This window comes from Delphinapterus leucas, chromosome 16, assembly GCF_059928025.1.
Source record: "Delphinapterus leucas isolate spDelLeu-1000000601 "Yukka" chromosome 16, BTC_Dleu_Yukka2, whole genome shotgun sequence".
Taxonomy (NCBI): Eukaryota; Metazoa; Chordata; class Mammalia; order Artiodactyla; family Monodontidae; genus Delphinapterus; species Delphinapterus leucas.
Genome location: NC_143144.1, coordinates 71,470,868 through 71,489,843, shown reverse-complemented (window position 1 = coordinate 71,489,843; position 18,976 = coordinate 71,470,868). Strand labels below are relative to the sequence as shown.

Sequence of the window (18,976 nt, the reverse complement as noted above, 5' to 3'; positions counted from 1 at the left end):
CCCCTTTCTGGCCTGTGCTCACCTTCCTCCCCAGCTACGTTCCTATCAGCTTGCACAGTGCGCCAGAGAACAAAACACTTCAGAGCCATCCCCAGGTGCATCATTACAGGAAAGACAAAGGATCCCTGGCCCACATTTGACAAAAATTAGCATGAGTAACATGGGAGAGGCCCCAAAGCTCTGTATGCACTTTAGCTATTCACGCAGTGTCCTCACTGCTTTTAATGAAAACAGACCTTGCTGTTGTCATAGCAACACCAGCAACCGAAGATGTCGGACTGTCCTAGGGTGCACCCTCTCCCACCCCACCCTAACACCGAGCTATTGCAGGCTTCTTAGAAGCTTGTAAGTGGCAGCAAAAACATTTTCAGCTAGCAGGCACTCTTTTCTGCCAGTTCATCTCAATATTTTTCTTTTACTTTCACCTCATTCGTCCCAAAGCCATGTTGATGAGAAATAAACGGCCACACACGCCTTACGACATGGGCAGAAAATTTAGCGCAGGGATTAAGAGCTTGGGCTCTGCCTCTGAAGTGTGTGGTTTCAAATCCTGACACTTGCCTACCTGTGTGTGACTTTTCACTCATCTATAAAATAATGACGTTAGCGGTACCTACTTCCTGGGGTGACTGAGAAGATTAAGTGAGCGCATGCCTGGGGAGTGCTTAGCACAGGGTCTGCTACATAGTAAGCGGGCAATAAATGTTTGCTGCTATTAATATTCTTATGTTGTTACATAAGAGGTTTCATTTTTATATTGAGTTTGGCAAATGTTAGATCCTGGCCACTTGAAGCTGAAGGACGACCTGTAGTTAATGATTATCCCACAGAGATGGTTATTGGCTCAGCTTTCTGAAGGGGTGGCATCTCTTTTTAAAGGAGGGCTGCACTTTGGTGGTGTCACTTCTATATTTTGATTGGGAAATGGGTCCAGGAGTTGGGCTTTTTGAGTAGTGTTATTATGTGAATCCTTTCTTTTTCATTATACTCAGATTTGAGGATTTTCTCATATTGAGATATGCCTGTGATGGGAAAATTGTCACTTGAGGAGGAAAGGGCTTGTATGAGGCACGCCTGGGGGGCGGGCAGGGACGGAAGTGTCAAGCCCGGCACACCTCCACTGTACCCCGTGTGCTTTCTTCTACCCCCTCCACCCTCCTGTCTCAGAGATACCAGGGACACTGGTGAGAGCGACGGACCCCAGCCCTCTCGTGAATTCTTACTGTCAGGGCGAGTCTAGTCACTGCCTGCCTCTGGTTGGCCAGGCGGGTTTGCTTTCCTTGTTTCAGATGTGAGTTCCATAGTGACGCAACATCCTTGTTTCTAGGAGGGTTTTTTTTGACTCAGTTAGACTCATATTTGAGGTACCAGATATCAGTAGAAACAGTACCAAAGAGGGAAAGTCCTATTCCTAACGTAGCTCTATAAATTGTCCTCTCCAAGAGCTAGCTGCGCGGAGGGGAGCAAATCTTCCAAGACCAGGCCTTTGGGTTTCTTTGCACAGCTTTCCAGAACATACCAAGCAGAGGTGGGGGGCAGTTAATCTCAGCTCATGCCTTTTCTTCTTGCTCCCATCTCACTCTCAGGGTTCTCCAGCCTTTATTACAAAGTCTACTTTCTTATACCTTCCCCAGCAGCCGACCACTAACCTTACCTCAGTGACCTTCCATATGGTAAGGCTCAAAACATGCAACTGACATGAGTCAAGTATCCACAAACTGAGTATTTGTTTACAAATAATAAATTCTAGCTCATTCCCGCAACAAATATCTATGCCTTCTCTGTGCCTGTGTAAAACATCGGGCACATACAGTGGTGAGAAAATAAACCCTCTGAGGGCAGAGGTCATAACTAAAGGTAGTGAGGGAGATTAACGCGATGATGAAACCAACAAATACAGAATTATACATTTTATTCATGAAGAAAAAAAAACAAGAATGATACTGTGAGAGAAAATAACAAGGTCACCAACTCTGGAGTGAAAGATCAGGGAAGGCTTCTTTGAGGAGGTGATATTTAAGCCAAGACTGAAGGAGGAAAAAAAATCAACCAAGTAAAATTGGGGATCAGAGCATTTGGGGCAGAGGAAGCAGCAACGATAAGGACCCTGAGGCAGTGACATGTACCATGTTCTATGAGTGACAGTGGGTAGTGAGTGATGGGAAGGAAGGCAGGGACAAAATCCCGAGGCCCTGGGAGCTGTGATTTCATTCTGTGTGGACCCTGAAGCCAAAAGCAGGATAGTGACAATCCAAATTGTATTCTTCAGAGATCTCTCTGGCCACTGGGTGCCAAGTGGATTTGAAGAGGGAGAGAATGAAGGCAGGAAACCCAGAGGAGAGGCCATTGCAGGAGTCCAGACCAGCAGAGGTGGTGACTGGGGCCGGGATTGTGGCCATGGAGACGGAATGTGCTTGAACGTGTCCCCTTGTACGGGACAAGGAGAAAAAGAAAAGCCCCGAAATGCATTTTCAAGGCTGATTGTACAACTAGTTCTCATTTGGCTTTCTTTCTATGTTCTATTTTCCCATATTCAGAAAAGTTACACCTCTTTCTCATTTTAACCAGCTTAGTCTTTAGGAAAGTTGTAGGGACTTAGGCCAGTCTTGATTCTGAAGCCATGGTCTGAAATCTTACAAGTCACTCTTTATTTTACAGCCTACCAGGACTTCTTCCGAGAGCATTTATTCTAGACCAGGCTCCAGTATCCCTGGGTCCCCAGGTCATACTATCTATGTAAGTATCTACTTCTGGAAGAGACACTTCCGGACCAGGGGTGGTAGCAGCTGGTAAGCATGGACTGGATAATCCAAAAGTGAATAATTCAAAATGATTTTTATTTCTGTTATGAGATCCAGTTTTCTTTCTTGTAGATCAGCCACCTCAATCCCATTTTCCTCCACGTGATCAAGTGTTCATGTGAATGTGACCATCGGTACAGAGTGAACGAGTAGATGACCTGTAAAGTGCAGTGATACAATGCAGAACTTAAAAAATTGTTGTACCTAACTTGCATATAGATATTTGGGGATTAATTATACATTTTACAATGCTGATACTGAGTGTCTTTAAATTCTGCCACAGAGGTCTTTAAATATTTAGTTTATTAAGTATTCAGTTCTTGTTTTAGCCATCTGGGAGGATTTTTTTGGCCATCTGTTTGAGCTTTTCCGTCTCTGTAATAAATTTGGGAAATTATCCTAAATAGCCTTCTCTACTTGATGAATTCTACATAGACTTCTTCCTACGCTTTTGGTGACTTTTTTGAAAATGTGATTAATATTGGTATAAATTGGTATAAATCAAAGTATAGTTGATTTACAGTGTTGTGTTCATTTCTACTGTACAGTAAAGTGATTCAGTTATACATAGATATACATTCTTTTTCATATTCTTTTTCATTATGGTTTATCACAGGATATTGAATATAGTTTCCTGTGCTATACAGTAGGACCTTGTTGTTTATTCATTCTATGTATAACAGTTTGCATCTGCTAATCCCAAATTCCCAATTCTTCCCACCCCCAACTGCCCTCCTAGGCAACCACAGGTCTGTTCTCTATGTCTGCGAGTATTAAACAGACAACTTTATAAAGAGTATGACCATGTTAAGCAAAGTGTTTTGGGTTTTGTTTATTTTTAAGGTTTTCACTTTTTAAGCAAGACATGAGATGCGCTAACCATAGTTCCCCGAAGATGAGACGGCAAAGTGATTTTTTCTTTCTGTTTAACTTTGGCAGGCAAAAGTGGACAATGAAATCCTGGATTACAAGGATTTAGCAGCCATTCCCAAGGTCAAGGCAATTTATGACATTGAACGTCCAGATCTTATTACCTATGAGCCTTTCTACTCTTCGGGCTATGATGACAAACAGGAGAGGCAGAGCCTGGGAGAGGTAATAAATTCCCAGAAGTTGTGAGTGGTACAACTTATTTCTCTTTGGCACATGTATAAAAACTGCTGACTGGAATCAAAATAAATCAGAGGGTCCTTTTGGTTGCCCACTGTTTGCAGGCTTCTGTACCAGGTGATTTGAGGTAGTCAAAAACCTATCACACCTTCCCTGCCCTTGGAGAGGTAGGGAAGCAGACCAACCACAGAAATCGGCAGTGCAGGATGAGGAAGCATCAGTACCAAGTTGTAGGATAGCAGAGCTGGCATGCTGGGAAGGAAGCCGAAGTTGTCACGGGAGACTCTGTGAGCTGGGCAGAGGGAATAAGGGAGGGAGAGTCCTCGGTGCAGGGGGGGGATGGGGTGGGGAATGGGGTCTTGGTTTGGGGGCAAGCTGAAGTACATTCATGGGGATCATGAGAGAGATCACAGCCCCTAAATTTTGACAGCTGCAGTTTTTAGCATCATAAGATACAATATGCAAGAAAAGACAAAGTAGAGAGAATTGGGCCACAGTACAGGACCGTGGTATGAGCTGGGCTTCTGGAATCAAGTTACCTGGGCTCAACCCAGGAAGTCCACATGCTGGTTGTGTGACTTTGACCATGAGACACCCATTCTGATCCTAGTTTTTTTGTCTGTAAAACAGATAATGACAGAATCTGCCTCATGGGGCGTTAGTGAGGATAAAACAAGCTATCTATTAAAGATTAATTATCTATATATCTAGATAATTTATCATCTATTAAAGCTAATCTACATTAACTAATTATTAAAGCAATTAGCAGAGAGCCAGACTCGTGGTAAATGTTCAGAAAATGGCAGCTACTACTGTTGTCTTTACCTGTTTTCTTGGGGCTTATTAATACTCTCCCAACATTAATGGTCCACAGGCTGGAGCTCAGCCTCAGCCCCTGGTGACCCTCCCCTCTCTGTCCCCTAGGTCTCATGGGCTCTGGTCTGTTTCCCCTGGCCTATTCAACTCACTCTAAATTTTTCCCCTTTTGTTTTTTAAATTGGAATCATCTACAGACTGATTTGAGTCCACTCAGAGAGGTGTTTCCCAAGTAGTGGACCAAAATCAGTCATTCAACCAAGGCTAAAACCAATAATCTGTAACATCACAGTGCTTTAAGATCTTAGATGAAGAAAGTTCGTGAAAACGTGGCAATTCTGTTTAATTTATTCTCAATAATGTATTATAATATTTATTGTTTTACAATCATGTCTGTATTTTTAATTACACACACACACACACACACACAAACACACACACACACACACACACACACACACACACACAGAGTATTCTGGAGCATGGCTCTGCATTGAAATGGTCCTTTGGGCAGGAAGTGGTGTCTGTTTTCATGTAGTGCCACCTAGTGGTCATGCCGCTGTAACTGCATCTGCAGCCCCTCTCAAGAGCAGGCTGATTGGTCTGGGGGGTTCAATTGCATTTGGGTGGCAGAGCTTCAGAGAGGATAAGGGGCAAAGGAAGGTTCCTGAGCAGAGTGCATAGGGGCTGGTCCTTGAGCAAGTGTATGAGAATTTCCTAGGGTTCGAGTCACACAAGCAAGGGGAGGTGAGTTGCTTTTTGGTGTTCTGGGCCCAAAAGTTTGAGCTTTGAAGTGAAAGTTCCTGGGTTTGGAACTAGACTGATTTTTCCTCTCCATATGACTTTGGAAAAATTACATATTTCAGTCTCCTTATCTGTAAATTCAAGATAATGGTAATACCTACCTTAAAGGTTTTTTGTAAGGATTAAATGAAATATTTAGGTTACAACAATACCTGTCACGTAATAAGTACTCAGCAAAAGTGCTGGCTGCCATCATAATTAGCACTGTTACCATCATAGCCTAGAATGAGGCCTGTGGGTTTCTCTGAGCATAAAGTGTGGATGCAAGGAGGCCCTCTGATCAGCCGTATTCATGAGCTCTTCCCCAATGCATGGATCTTGCAACTTAGACAAGTTTGCAAGCTATTTAGTTATTTATTCCTTTAATTATTAACACTTCTTCCAGAGAATCCATCTACTGCCATTTTAGAAACCTGGAGGAGTAAGCTTGAAGTTCTGTGTAGCCATCTGTGCCTCCAGAAAGCCGATCAAACCAGACCATGGGGCTCAAGGAAGTCTGGAGTGCAAGAGAGCCAGCAGCTTCTTGTAAATTTGGAAAAAAAAGGGCAAATTCCGAAACAGAAATCCACCACTGGCCCTGTTCTTCAGAATGCTTTGTTTGCATTTCATTTCTATTTGAAAGCTTTTTGCATTTTAATCATAAACATTTCGGTCATTCATTTAGGAAATATTTGTTGAGCACCTAATATGTACCAAGAGCTGCTCCAGTCGCTGGGAATACTTGGTTGTAAATGAATGGAGTCCTTGCCCTCATGGAGCTTGCAGTGTAATGTGGGAGACATAATAAACAGACAGATAACATAATTTTAGAGGGTGATGGAGCTGTGAGGGAAAATGAAGCTGAGTAAGGAGAAAGCATGCCGGGGCCGGGTTGCTACTCTAAGCAGGAGGCTCACAGAAGTTACTGTGTGGTAGTGCATTTGAGTAGAGACCTCACTGAGGATGGGGAGTGAGCCCTGCAGGTGTCTGAGTGGAAAGCACTGCTGGCAGCGGGTACAGCAAGTGCAAAGGCCCTGAGGTGAGAGAGGGGTTGGTCTGCTGACTGCCCTGAGGAAGCCTGTGTGCCTGGAAAGATGAAGCCAGAAGGTGAATGGTGTTGAGGTTGGCAAGGCCACTGGGGAGGATGCCACGGACCTGGTCATCATAACATATCAGGTGATTACTATGGTTATAATTTAGTCCACAACTGTGTTTACCAAACTGTGTGTTTCAGTAGACACTGTAACTCATAGTAGTAAACAGCATAGTTTGAGCATATAGGGGAAGTAGTTCCAATTTCTCTAAGTTAATCACCTAAAGCATTGCAACATATTTCCAAAACCCATGCGTCTTAAGCAGAGACATGTGCCCTAGTCTCGTGGGAGCTTTGTCCTTGTGTACCTGTCTGAGCCCCACTCTCAACTTACTGAATCAGAAGACGGGGAATGGGCAGAGGTGCTGGCATGTGTAGCTTGAATAATGTTTCCAGGTGATTCTGATAAGCAAGTCTAATTAAAACTGAAAATGAGCTAATAATAAACGTTGTGACTTTAATTCTCTTTTACTCTTCTAGTCTCCAAGGACTTTGTCTCCTACTCCATCAGCAGAAGTAAGTACCATTTTTGGAAATTATAATGGGTGGAATTGGGGAGTTACTTGGACCATTCCTAGACTCACATTTTTGCAAAAGGACAGAAAACCCGTGTACAAGATAATGATGAATGTAGGATTCCTTACGTGTAAGATATGACTGTAAGACCCAGAAGTAAATTTCTTTCTAAATGGAGACTAGGGAATAAAACCAGCCTTACCCTGCACCTCTGAGTGGTAGGAAAGAGAGTGGAGAATGGGGCCCCTTGTCCCGAGGTTGGGCTCTCTCCTCTCATCTGTAATTGATTGATCTGAATCCTAACCTCCTGATTACTGAAATGACCAGCAGTGGTCATGGTGTTTCTATCAGCAGAGCCATCTTCATGGGAGGCCACTTCTCTTAGTCTAAAATCAAGAGTCTTGTCCCCCCTCTCAGGGTAGACGGACCTTACAGTGGCTTTTATCAAGTCCACCAGGCTGGCTGTTCCCTCGGGAATAACCTCCTGAGTATCTGGATCACGTAGAGCTGTCAGTGATGGTTCCATAGTGAGCCATGGGTCCCCTATCAACCCAGACATGCTCTTCCCCTCTGCAGCACCCAGCACCAAAGACAGAGCCCCCAAATTAGTGACGCTCCCAAAACCCATTTTATTGTTCTGTAAAATGAAACAGCCCCTTCACACTACACCCCTGATCCTAGGAGTGTAACAGAGGTGCTTGGTGACCAGAGGTCTTAGAGGCACTTTCTGTTGTCCCAGCATAATTTTTCCCTTGGAGGGTGGCCTAAGCTCAGACCACCTCAAATCTGAGCATGGTCCAGGTCTAACCCAGCACTTTCATTTAAGCTATTACAGGTAATGATAATCAAGGGATTGTTTGTTAAGTGTGCTTCTTATTATTTTGTATTTCCTTATGGATCCAGTGAGCAAACTCCTCAGGGGTTAGGTCTACCCCCTTCTAAAAATAATAATAATAATAATTAATAAATAAAATCAGTCGTCTCGTCTTAAAGCTAAGTAACTGTCTGGATAGTCTATATAAAACTGGCCTGATCTTAGGTAATCACTATAATTTGAGATGGTAAAATCTCTGTAGTATTGTGGTTTATGACCGAGTGCTATGAATAACTAATTTCTATGAATATTCTGATCGTTTTCAACTGAAGTTATGAAGAATTAATTTCTATTATTGACCACTTGTCAATAATAGAAATAGTAATAATAGGTTGAGGCACATTATTGGGGGAATTTTGTTTTGTTGTTGTTTTAATTTATTGTTACAGCCACAACTAGGATCAAATCAAAGTTTTTTTGCCTCTTGCTCTCAAATTGCGCACGTCCATAGTTTTCGAGGTTTTAATTTAGTCCTTTTTCATGCATTCTTTCAAACTTTTATTTTTATTGTGCTAGTAGAAACTTCATAGGGCAACAAATCCCTAAAATGTAAAACGTTCCTTGTACTCTTCTAATTCTTTTAAAGTTTCATGTTATGTTTGTGTGTGTATGTTTTTTTATACTTTATACCTACAATATTCTTTTCTAGATTTGGACATGGTGACAGACTGGTGGTACTATTGTATTCCATTTAATTGATATGCCATAACTTAATTATTCCCCAGTTTTGTTGAGCACATAATACAAAGTTTTGTCTTTATAAATGGTGGCATTATAAATGTCTGAGGAAATTTTTCCACTTAAAGGTCGTTTAAAAAATTTTTTTTTTCTTTTTGGAATTTGCTTCCTAAAGTGGAAGTAGAATTACTGGATTTGAGGCCACCACAGGCTTGTTCTCCAGGAAAATCGACGTAAAACATCACCAGATCAACAGCATGGATGGTGTGGGTTGGTGGTTGGATCCAGGGATGAGATGAGAGTCAGGAGGCTGGTTCTGAAGCAGGCTCCACCTGCACACACCTGCACACTGGTCTCTTACCTGCGTGGAACCTTCTGAAGCATTCTGCATTTGTGAAGAAGGGAGGTGATACCATGTGTTCTACCTTCTTTATGATGCGGATCTGATGATACAACCTATGTGAACAGACTTCGTAAAACTGAAAAGCACAATATAAGCGTGGTCATTGGAATTATTCCCTCTTTTCCCAGAGCTCTATTAACACTGGAGTTTATCCTTTTTACATCTTAAAATCTTGGTAAAGGCAAGCACTATAGGTTTTGAACAAAAAGCACTAACCGTGGAATGCTTGTTTGCATACCTATTTAAGGAATATGGCCCTAAAGTGTATACATGAACAGGTAGACGGGATAGTTCCTGGGTGACTTTGGTGCAACTTGATTTCACTTGAACCTGACAACAGCCTGCATGTATGCCTTGTGCTCCCACTTTCTCGCACTTGCTTCCAGGGGTACCAGGATGGGCGGGACCGGATGATCCACCGGTCCACCAGCCAGGGCTCCATCAACTCCCCTGTGTACAGCCGTCACAGCTACACTCCAACCACGTCTCGCTCTCCCCAGCATTTTCACAGACCTGGTAAGGGCACCTGTTCCCGGGATTCACTCTCTATAGAGTCATCCGTGTTTCTATGTGATTGTTTTCCCCACCGCTGATAGCGTATTTAAAAATCTGGCTGCCAAATCTATCTGCCCCTCTCCCAGAAAAAATTGCAAACTCCTATTCCATTGTAGTTTGTGTTATTTCTTTTCTCAAAACAAGAGTCATTTTATGGTTATATTCATTATGACTTATTAAATAATTACATTTTGACAGTGAACACCTAGAAGCAAAGGAGGTTTTTTGGGTTTTTTAGACTTGAAGAAAATCTCAGCACTTTGAGACTTAAAATGGAGATCTCCAAAAGAAAATACGGTGATGTGCCTTTTAGGCTTATCTAAAATCTAAATCCAGTATTAGTCATTTACTCGTGAGTTTATTATGTTTCCCCCATCCGGGCACATGGTATTACTAAGCATGCTTGGTTAAGAACCTGCTAGAAAGAAGTCTCATATACAACCTCGGGGTTGTATTTGGTAACTTTTAAGATGCCTTCCAACCTAAGATTTTGAATCAGACTTGGAAAATATAAAAGCACTAGAGGTGTGCTATGATGGAGAATATTAAGAGTAGTGGACCTCATTTACCTTTATCTTGGCAGAATGTAGCCCCTTTTACTATTAGTGGGTATCTCCTATGTAGAGGAGAAAAAGCATGGGGATCCCAGCACAGACCGAGGATTCCTGAGAAACAGATTCACCAAGGAAGATTTTGTCCTTCTAAACAAACTTGGTGTTGATATATGTCTATGAAGACTTCATTTTAAGCCCCTTGCTTCTGTGCAGGCTGATGAGAATAAGCCCATTCATATGCTAACGTATTTTATAAAATATAAACCAAAGGAAATGAACAGAATGTAAAAAGGCTGCAATCTTCTCTTTAAAGCCATAGATTTAATGCTTGTAGAGGATTAAATTTTTACTTTTTGATCCTTCAATAAAGTATAGTTTTCTCTAGACTCAAATATTTACTCAGTATCTGTTGAGTTACGTTAAAGGAAAATTTTTCAGGAAAGAAGTTCCTTTTATTTTTCATGTACAATGATATTCATTTTACTTCTGGGTTTGGATTTATGCCATTTTCTGTCTGGGTGATGAGAAATCCTTTATGCCACCACCCCTACGTATGGGCATACCCTGATACTGCAGCCGTACCCTTATCAGAATGATGCGAAGTTCACTGGGAAATTGTTGTTCGAGAGAATCCCTGGATAGCAAGGGAGTGGTCAGCCAGGGACATTGTTTCCCTAAAAGGTCATGTCCTCATTGGGCAGTAGAAAGTTTTCCTCTGTTCTAGTCATGGTTCTGATGCCAAGAGCCTGTAGAACATTCCCCATTCTAAGCACTTCTCCTCCCCCTTCACAATGTGTTATGGACATGCGTGATGTCAGTTGTTAGGGCTCATAATTATTTTTCGAGATGGGGCTCTGCTAGCATAGTCATGGTCAGCACAGAGCACCTCAGAGTATCCACTCCACACGTTCTAGATACCAGAGGATGACGCACGTCCTTAGGTCTGGGCTTAGGTTAATGGTCCATAACTGAGTTTCCAGCTCCCCTGGTGTCACCACTACCCAATTCTCAGGATCACCGGTAGCTCTTTGCTACCCAGGAGATACAGACAGGTTTCCCTTCTACATAGGAAAAGTAAAATTAAACTTGCAGTAGGAGACGTTTGCAGCTTAAAAAACAAAGAATCTGACCCTTACATATAAGTATTTCTTTGCAAGGTTCTTGAAATGATTGTCGGTTTTGTACATGTGTTTCAGAGGGTTCTGTTTTGTCAGGTGCCTTTTAAAAACAGCTACAGTGGAGTCTAAGTGACGTGCCCAGTCCTGGCTCAGTGGTAGCTGGTGTCATGCTGACAGAACCTTCTGGTGGCCGTTCCCTCCCACTAAAACCATTTATCCTTGAAGAGTGAACTCTGTACTGACCTGGACCTGTTTGCAGACTCTCCCCACTTTGTGTAACCCTTCGTAGGTGCCTTCTTAACCCCTTTTCCTTCCTCCTTTTTCAGACTCTTGATTAACATTCTTTATTTTTTTTTTCTCCCTTGGAACGATGGCGTTGTCCCTGCTCGTGTGTTAATTTGTGCTCTTCTTTTCTGTTTGCACCGTGTCCTGCCCCTGATCCTTGCTGCACAGAGCTGCTGTCTCCTGGTGTGCAGAGGTCCTTCCTGCACACCGGCAGCCTCAGCTCCGGCCACAGCGACTCCCGCCCCAACTCCCCTTTCCGACACCACTTCCTTCCCCATATCAAAGGTAAGGAGGCAGGCTTCTCCAGGCAGCACCCTGCATAGCGGAGATTTATTAGCACCCGGGGAAGGCTAATAAGGTGCATCTCCAAGAGTCAGCTCCGAGCTTTGGACTTCTCAGCATGCCTGCGTGTGTCATGACTACACCCAGCCGTGTCTTAGAACTGGCATAGCATCTCTCGTTAGGAGAAATATGTCATTTCTAAAGGGCTCTAGATGAAGAAACAGGAAATATGTTTGAGACCCTGAGATTTGTTATCTACTGCTTAAGAAAAATATATATTATTATTTTGGTTTTCTCTGGTCAAAAGCAAAATATAATATATATCTGGGGAATCTTCCTGGTTTTCATATGTGTTATGGCTCAGCAAAACACAACAGTATTCAGCAACAGGGGTTCCAAAGTTGTCTTAATGGTGATAAGCCACTTAACCATGTAACAATATTAAAATGTTTGGACGGTATGAAAGATCTATGGCAACGTAACTTAAATTTATCTCCTTGAGACAGCCCTTAGAGTAATCTTCCTTTGACCTGTCCTGATTTCTGCATGATGGAGAACAGGGACTTTGCCTTCTGTTTTCTGTTCCTGCCCATTTCTGCCCTTCCCTCTATGCCGTTCCCATCGTTCTCATTGTCTGTTATGTTTCCGTAGCCATTCTCAATCGAGTCAAGAGCCCCAAATTTAAAATAAGTAGGAGGAGCTCCCAGAGGATGCTTTTTCCGTAGTCTTGATTTGAACCAAATTAACCAAAGAAAATACCTTAAGGAGGGAGTAGCAGGCAAGCACAGATGTTGTCATGGGTCTTAAGACAGACCGAAGGGATTCTAACCCCGAGTTCCAAGAGCTCACATCACTAACACTTTCTCAAGCAGCCTAAGTGTTGTGCTCTTTGACTGAATTTCCTTTGCAGTCATTTTACAAGCATGCGATTTTAGCATTTTCTGTGCTGTAAAAATAACATTGCTGACAAGCTTATTTGAAGACACATACCGTTTGCCACTAGCAAAGAAATTTTTCAGCAGGTGCAGCACTTTCTAAAATTCTTGACAGGTTATTTAAAATTATTACTGCTAATTAGTATTTGGGGGAGGAAAGGCCTTTATTATTTAGATGTCAAGATGATACTTTAGAGAATGTCTATAAAACCATAAGAAATTATTGAAAAAAACTTCAGAGATGTATTTTAAAGAGACTTTAATATAGAAGCCCTTGGCCAAATTAAGATTTTTGTTTCTTTGTTTCTAATATGCAAGGGAAAATACATTTTTTAATTCATCAGAATGTAAACTGCCTTATTCGGTTATTATATATTTCATCTTTCAGAAAGCTACTTTGTGTAGGAAGAAAAATGTCATGTACCCTATAAAGTTATACAGAGTTTATACAAATAACACATCACAAAATATCAAGACTCAATACCTCGTGCTTGTGCACAGCCTTATGGCGAGATGGGCACCCATGTGGACACTGGAGTCCCGGCTTTGAATATTATCTCTGTCACATGCTAGCTATGGGACCTTGGATTGTAGACTTAACCTTTTGAGTGCCACTTGCCTCATCTATGAAACCTCTCCTAGGGTATTAGGGTGTGTGAGGTCGTCGACTGAAAAAAAAAAAAATCACAACGTGACAGCTGTGAATTAAATTTTATTTGGGGCAAAATGAGGGCTATAGCCCGGGAGACAGCACTGCAGATAGCTCTGAGAAACCGCTCCAGAGAGGTAGGGGGAAGGTCAGTATATATGTGATTCTGGTGAAGGGAGAGTACATGCAATCAAGCACGCATTTTTTGCAGAAGGATTCTGCTAGTCTCGAGGAGCAGATGTCACCATGAAGGATTTTAGTGCTTTTCTAGATAGGAGGAGATGCAAGAATTGGGCTCATAAAATCTTCTCCTGAAAGTATCTGACTCTCTGAAGACCTGTCCTGTCAGTTTTTCCCAGAGCACAGAGCGCTTCGTTCCTGCTCTCCACCCTGAGCTCCTTTCAGGGGGTGTTGAAGGTCACCAGCTGCTGTGGCCCACGATTTCATCCTTATGGAGGTACATGGCAAGCACCTATTTGTAGTTGGCAAGGTGAAATGCCCTGGTGTGTAGTGAGCACTCAACTCTGGTCCCTCTGTGATTTCCCCCTTAGCATGGTGTTCTTAGAGCGCTTCCGGTTGCATCAGTCCATCACTCTTCACAGCGGCCCTATGAAGTAAAGCAGCAGGGGGCAGGCATGGGGGTGGATGAAGAGCTGAGGCCCTGGTTAAGTGACCCGGCCAAGGACTCACAGCTAGGAAGTGGCAGCACCAGGACTAGATAGACCCCAAGCCTTCCCATCCCTCGTTCCTATGAGGGGAGTGTGTTTCGGTCTAAATGCTATACACGAAGTATAATTTTTAAAGCAAACTTTTATTTTCCATCTCTTTTTAACTAGAAAATTGCATTCTTATGGAGGCCAAGACAAACAGCTACTTTCAGGCATTTAAACTACAAAATTAACTTTTCAATAGAAATAATAAGTGGTTAGGAAAATTACAGTACTTCAGTGTGCCTAAATCGTGCTTTATTAAAAGTGTAGATACACAATCTTTTCTTTTTTCAGTCTGAATTCGAAGTACACAGTCAAATAGTATAGGTTTAAATTATAGAAAGCAATAGTTTGTTACTTCAAGCTTACGCTTAAAAAATATCTAATGGTCTCTCTCCCATTTTCTTTTTACTGGATATATGCCTACAGTTTGTTCAGATGAAATAGTTTATATACTTCAGATACAAAATATAATGTGCATAACAGTATATGCTTTGTTTTAAAATCAGCTTTTTGCTAAACTACAAAATCAATCATGCAGAATTTGTATATTAAAGATATTGCTTTAAAAGCCTAGTTTAGTTGAATAGCTAAATACGGATTCTGCAAAGAATTACGTCTTAGTTATTTTGAAAGACATGTATCCGTTTACATGAAAGTCCTCTCCAGTCCAGGGGGAACGTATGGCCATTAGAGAAACACGTCTAAGATATCTTTAAAGAGCAAAGTCTCCCAGGGTTTTCCATGGCTCTTCCTTTGAACATTCACTCTTTATCTTGGAGCTTGTTTTGCAATCTCAGGGAAATTATTTTTAAAACAAATGTAAGCCAAGGAGCTTGAGGACCCCAGGGTAGGATGTCCATCTCAGGAAGGTGTAGCTGAAAGCAGGGGTCCCCTTGCCCCTCTGGCAGCCAGAAGCCCACCTCCCACTGCCCAAGTCCAATTCTTGGCCCTTATTTCAGACGCATGTGGCCCAGGCCCTCAGGGTCCACAGAGCTGAGGACACCTGCATGGGTGTAGAGCTGAGATGCACATCAACAGCTTTCTCTCTATCTCATTGGCTTCCCCATCCATTTTCTGTAATGCCCATCTCGTTTTCCGTTGTGTTTTTTATTTCTGTTCTCTGACCTTCCTTGCAGCTTCATTCTATATCAGTATATCATTGTTGGGCCATTTGGACAAGTGCATGCCTATTTGGAAAAACTATTTTCACCTTGTTTTGGGTTTTGTGCCATGTTTGCACAGTTTCTCTTCCTTTCCCTTTGAAATACTGTTAGATATTTCCTTCTGTGTCCATGAATCAGATTTGCAAACAGGAGGGCTACATATATTAAGTCTCTTTGAAAGAAATCTTCCTTGTTTTGCCATAGATATGAGTTGCTATGAAGCAAATATGTATTTGACACTTGCTGAAGGAAACCATGACGTTTATTGAAGCTTTAGACAAGGACCAGTAATCTTGAAACTCTGTCATGACATTCTAGTTGCTGCCAACTTTAAGGTCCCCTCAGAATTTACATTTTGGAACATAAGCACTTAGAGTCCAGAAGCTAAGTGTTGCCAGCCGTTTCCCACAGCAGACACAAGCATTGCCATTTAGATTGACTTGTCTTAGAATTTGTCACTGAGGCTCTCATGGTGGCGAAAAGAAGAATAAAAGTTGGACAGAGCGTTTGAATTTAAGTACAGTGGGAATCCTTCCAGTGAATGATCTCCCAAGGACTGAAAAATTGGCCTATTGGGCTGACTTGGAAGGAGCTGAAAATGAAGACCAAGAAATGTATATCTATATATAGAGTAGCTTCTCACCCCAGGAGCTGAGATCACTAACAACTTAGATGAACCAATGCAAGGACTTATTTAAAGGAACAAAACGGCTATGAGTGTGATATATACACTATTATATGATTGATATATACACTATTATATGATATATACACTATTATATGATATATACACTATTATTATGTTATTTTTAAACAATGTCAACACCAGGCTGATAGATGATAATGATGACAATGATACCTTCCGTATATGATGTTTCATCTGATGGTTTATACATCACTTTGCCTGAGTAATGAACTAAGCACGAAAATAACCTTTTGGGGCCTTCATCAGTCATTTCCATCCAGGATAGAGTGAAACGTTTTATCGCTTAAAGAAAGGGTGTTTAACTTAGAAAAGGCCTCATCTTGAGAATTTTTTTGTTAATGCCAAAATTTTTAATGCCTTTCGCATTTCAAGGACTAAGAATTTGGTACCTAGCAACATTATGTACCCTGAGACCTTTTCCCCAACGAGCCGTTGTGATGTGTGGAAATCATACTATACAGGATCACTTAGATGGGTGTGTTGCTGAGTAGCTGTTTACCTAGTGTTTTCAAATGTCTCGTGGGAGATTCTAAATGATTATAGAGTTAAATCTACTTACAAAGACTTGAACATACTAGCGTTTTTTCTAGCCACTAGAAAGGTCAGTGGTTGCTGAAGATATGCTGCTAAGTAAAAAACTCTGCCCAACTGGAGACAGCATTCAGCCAGAATACACCCTTTGGGAAGTCAGACAGTCATTCCATAGCCTTTGAGAGCCATCAACCATGGAAGTGATGGGTTTCTACTGCCACTGGGCAGCAGAGCATCTTAATGATAGAATACTTGGGCAAATGCTAATTCTAATGACCTTAAACCTTGATGTCCCATATATGCAGCTATTTTTGTGTGTGCGTGACCCTGGCTAGTAACTATCAGAACAAATTTAATGGAGTTTCATCTGATTGGATATTATAAACAAAACCTGTGAGAACATTTCTCTCCCCCGAAAATCTGATGTTCTACAAGTACAGGAAGGTTAGAGGTGCAGGATTAAGGGCAGGGAGCAGTATGGTTTCAAAGCAGTAGCACCGGTGTTCAAGATAGGCAAGGTCTTCAGAAAAAAAATCAAATAAAGCAAGAAAGTTGAGTCTCTCTAGAACTTCCTTTGAGAATAGCCCACAAGAATTATTCTGTTTTTTAATTATGGATTACTCTTGTGAATAATTTCTAATGTTTGTAGGAGTAAAGAATTCTTCTGAAGTGAAACAATTAAATTGGGGTTATTAAGGATCAACTCTAGGGAAAGCTATTTTAAAAAAAAAGAAAAAAGGTACTATTGTGATCCCATTGCTGTGTCCTAGCATCCGGCTGCCTATAATTAAGAGAAAGATGATGGTTGATCCTGCAGTGGTGCTCACTAAATTAGGTCATTCATTGCTGTAGAATTAATTAGTTGGCCTACTTCAGTCATTCATTCACAGACATTTATTAAGCACTTAGTCGTGGCCAGGCACTGTGTTGAACACACAGAGGTAAATGAGATCTAGTTCTGATTCAGCCTTAGGGTTAAAGCGGGATTTTCTTCTAAATGTAAACTGTATTCTTCCTTCCCCTGCTTGCCTCTATCTGTGTTTTTTATATTAATTTTTTCAGACATGAGCTGGTTATTTCTCTTTAGGAGAGCGATAGTAAATGAGGTCACTTTCTCTTTAAATGAGCTTTTTAATAGATCAGTGGCTGTAGGTGAAGCTTCAAAGTTTTTAGGAGCTAATATCTCACTTTAGTAAAGTCAGCATTGTGATATATTGGGAGCCAGATGCTAAACTGACTCTTGAAACAAAAAAAGAAAAAAGGACAAAAGTTTTAGAACATGATAACCAAAAACCTGGACTCTAAATCTGAGACAGTAACAAATTCAGATCTCATATTCGGAATATCTTACTGCCCATTTGGTACAGATATGTGCTCTGGTTATCTAAAACTATACATATCAAAAAATAAAAACCCTATTGAACATGTTATTTTGAGACTCCAGCAATTGACATCTTTCATGCATTACTGGCCAGATTTAGAACAGTTTGATTTACTTGAAGAAATTGGCTCTTGTACACCTAAAACTAATATAATGTTTTATGTCAGTTATATCTCAATTAAAAAAAAATTTACGACAAAGTAAAAAAAAAAAAAATTGACTCCTGCTCTATTTTCTGAAAATCTGTGATTTATTTAAAATTGTTAGCCTTAACTGATAGATAAATTGGACTTTATCAAAATTTAAAACTTCTGTGCTTCAAAGGACACTATCAAGAAAGTAAAAGACAACCACAAAGTGGGAGAAAATATTTGCAAATCATATGTCTGATAAGAAACTTGTTATCCAGAATATGTAAAGAACCCTTACAACTCAATCATAAAAGTAATTACCTTACTAATTCATTAACTTTTGATAGTCCTATATCTTCTGGTGTATTCTTGCACGGATGTTCGCTCAGTCGTGGGGAAGGAGGACAGTAGGGTAAGAGCTGATCTCTTTCCGATTTTGCACAAGTCTCAGTTCACCCTGCAGTTCTTATCCAAGGGAATGATGGCGGCTATGGGGGGGTCCTCAAGGCTTTTGCAGCCAAGCCCAGCAGCACGTTGCAGGCTCTTCCCCACTCCCACCTCCAAGAACGCCGTGCTGCCCAGCCACAGAGGCCCGTCCTGTTGCTCCCACACACCGTGGCCCTTCCTTCCCCGTGATGTTCCAGCTCCCTAGAATCTGGACCTTCTCACCCCTCCAGCCACCCATCCACCTGGTGAGCTTACTCTTCAATGACCAACTCAATTCTAGCATCTTTCTGTAGGCTTTATGAAAAATCAATGGTACCTTCATGTGAGTGCCATAGAATTTTTCGCATACCCCCGAGTAAGCACTTATGTGGTATTACGTGTACTTGTTGCTTATAAGTCTGTCTCCTTAGGTAGACCCTGATCAGGCCCCTTGCAGCCAGGCACCACATCTT

At 41.5% G+C, this 18,976-nt stretch overlaps 1 protein-coding gene across 7 annotated transcripts in view; it reads left to right on the top strand.

Moving 5' to 3' along the window:
• ABLIM1 (actin binding LIM protein 1) overlaps nt 1–18,976 on the top strand; it is a 204,194-nt gene that overhangs the window by 163,686 nt on the left and 21,532 nt on the right. For all 7 annotated transcript variants that reach the window (XM_022568691.3, XM_022568693.3, XM_022568692.3 and 4 more), the window contains 4 exons: nt 2,659–2,736; nt 3,741–3,896; nt 7,084–7,119; nt 9,461–9,590. In XM_022568691.3, the coding sequence (XP_022424399.2) occupies nt 2,659–2,736; nt 3,741–3,896; nt 7,084–7,119; nt 9,461–9,590 (400 nt within the window). The remainder of the gene's footprint in view (nt 1–2,658; nt 2,737–3,740; nt 3,897–7,083; nt 7,120–9,460; nt 9,591–18,976) is intronic.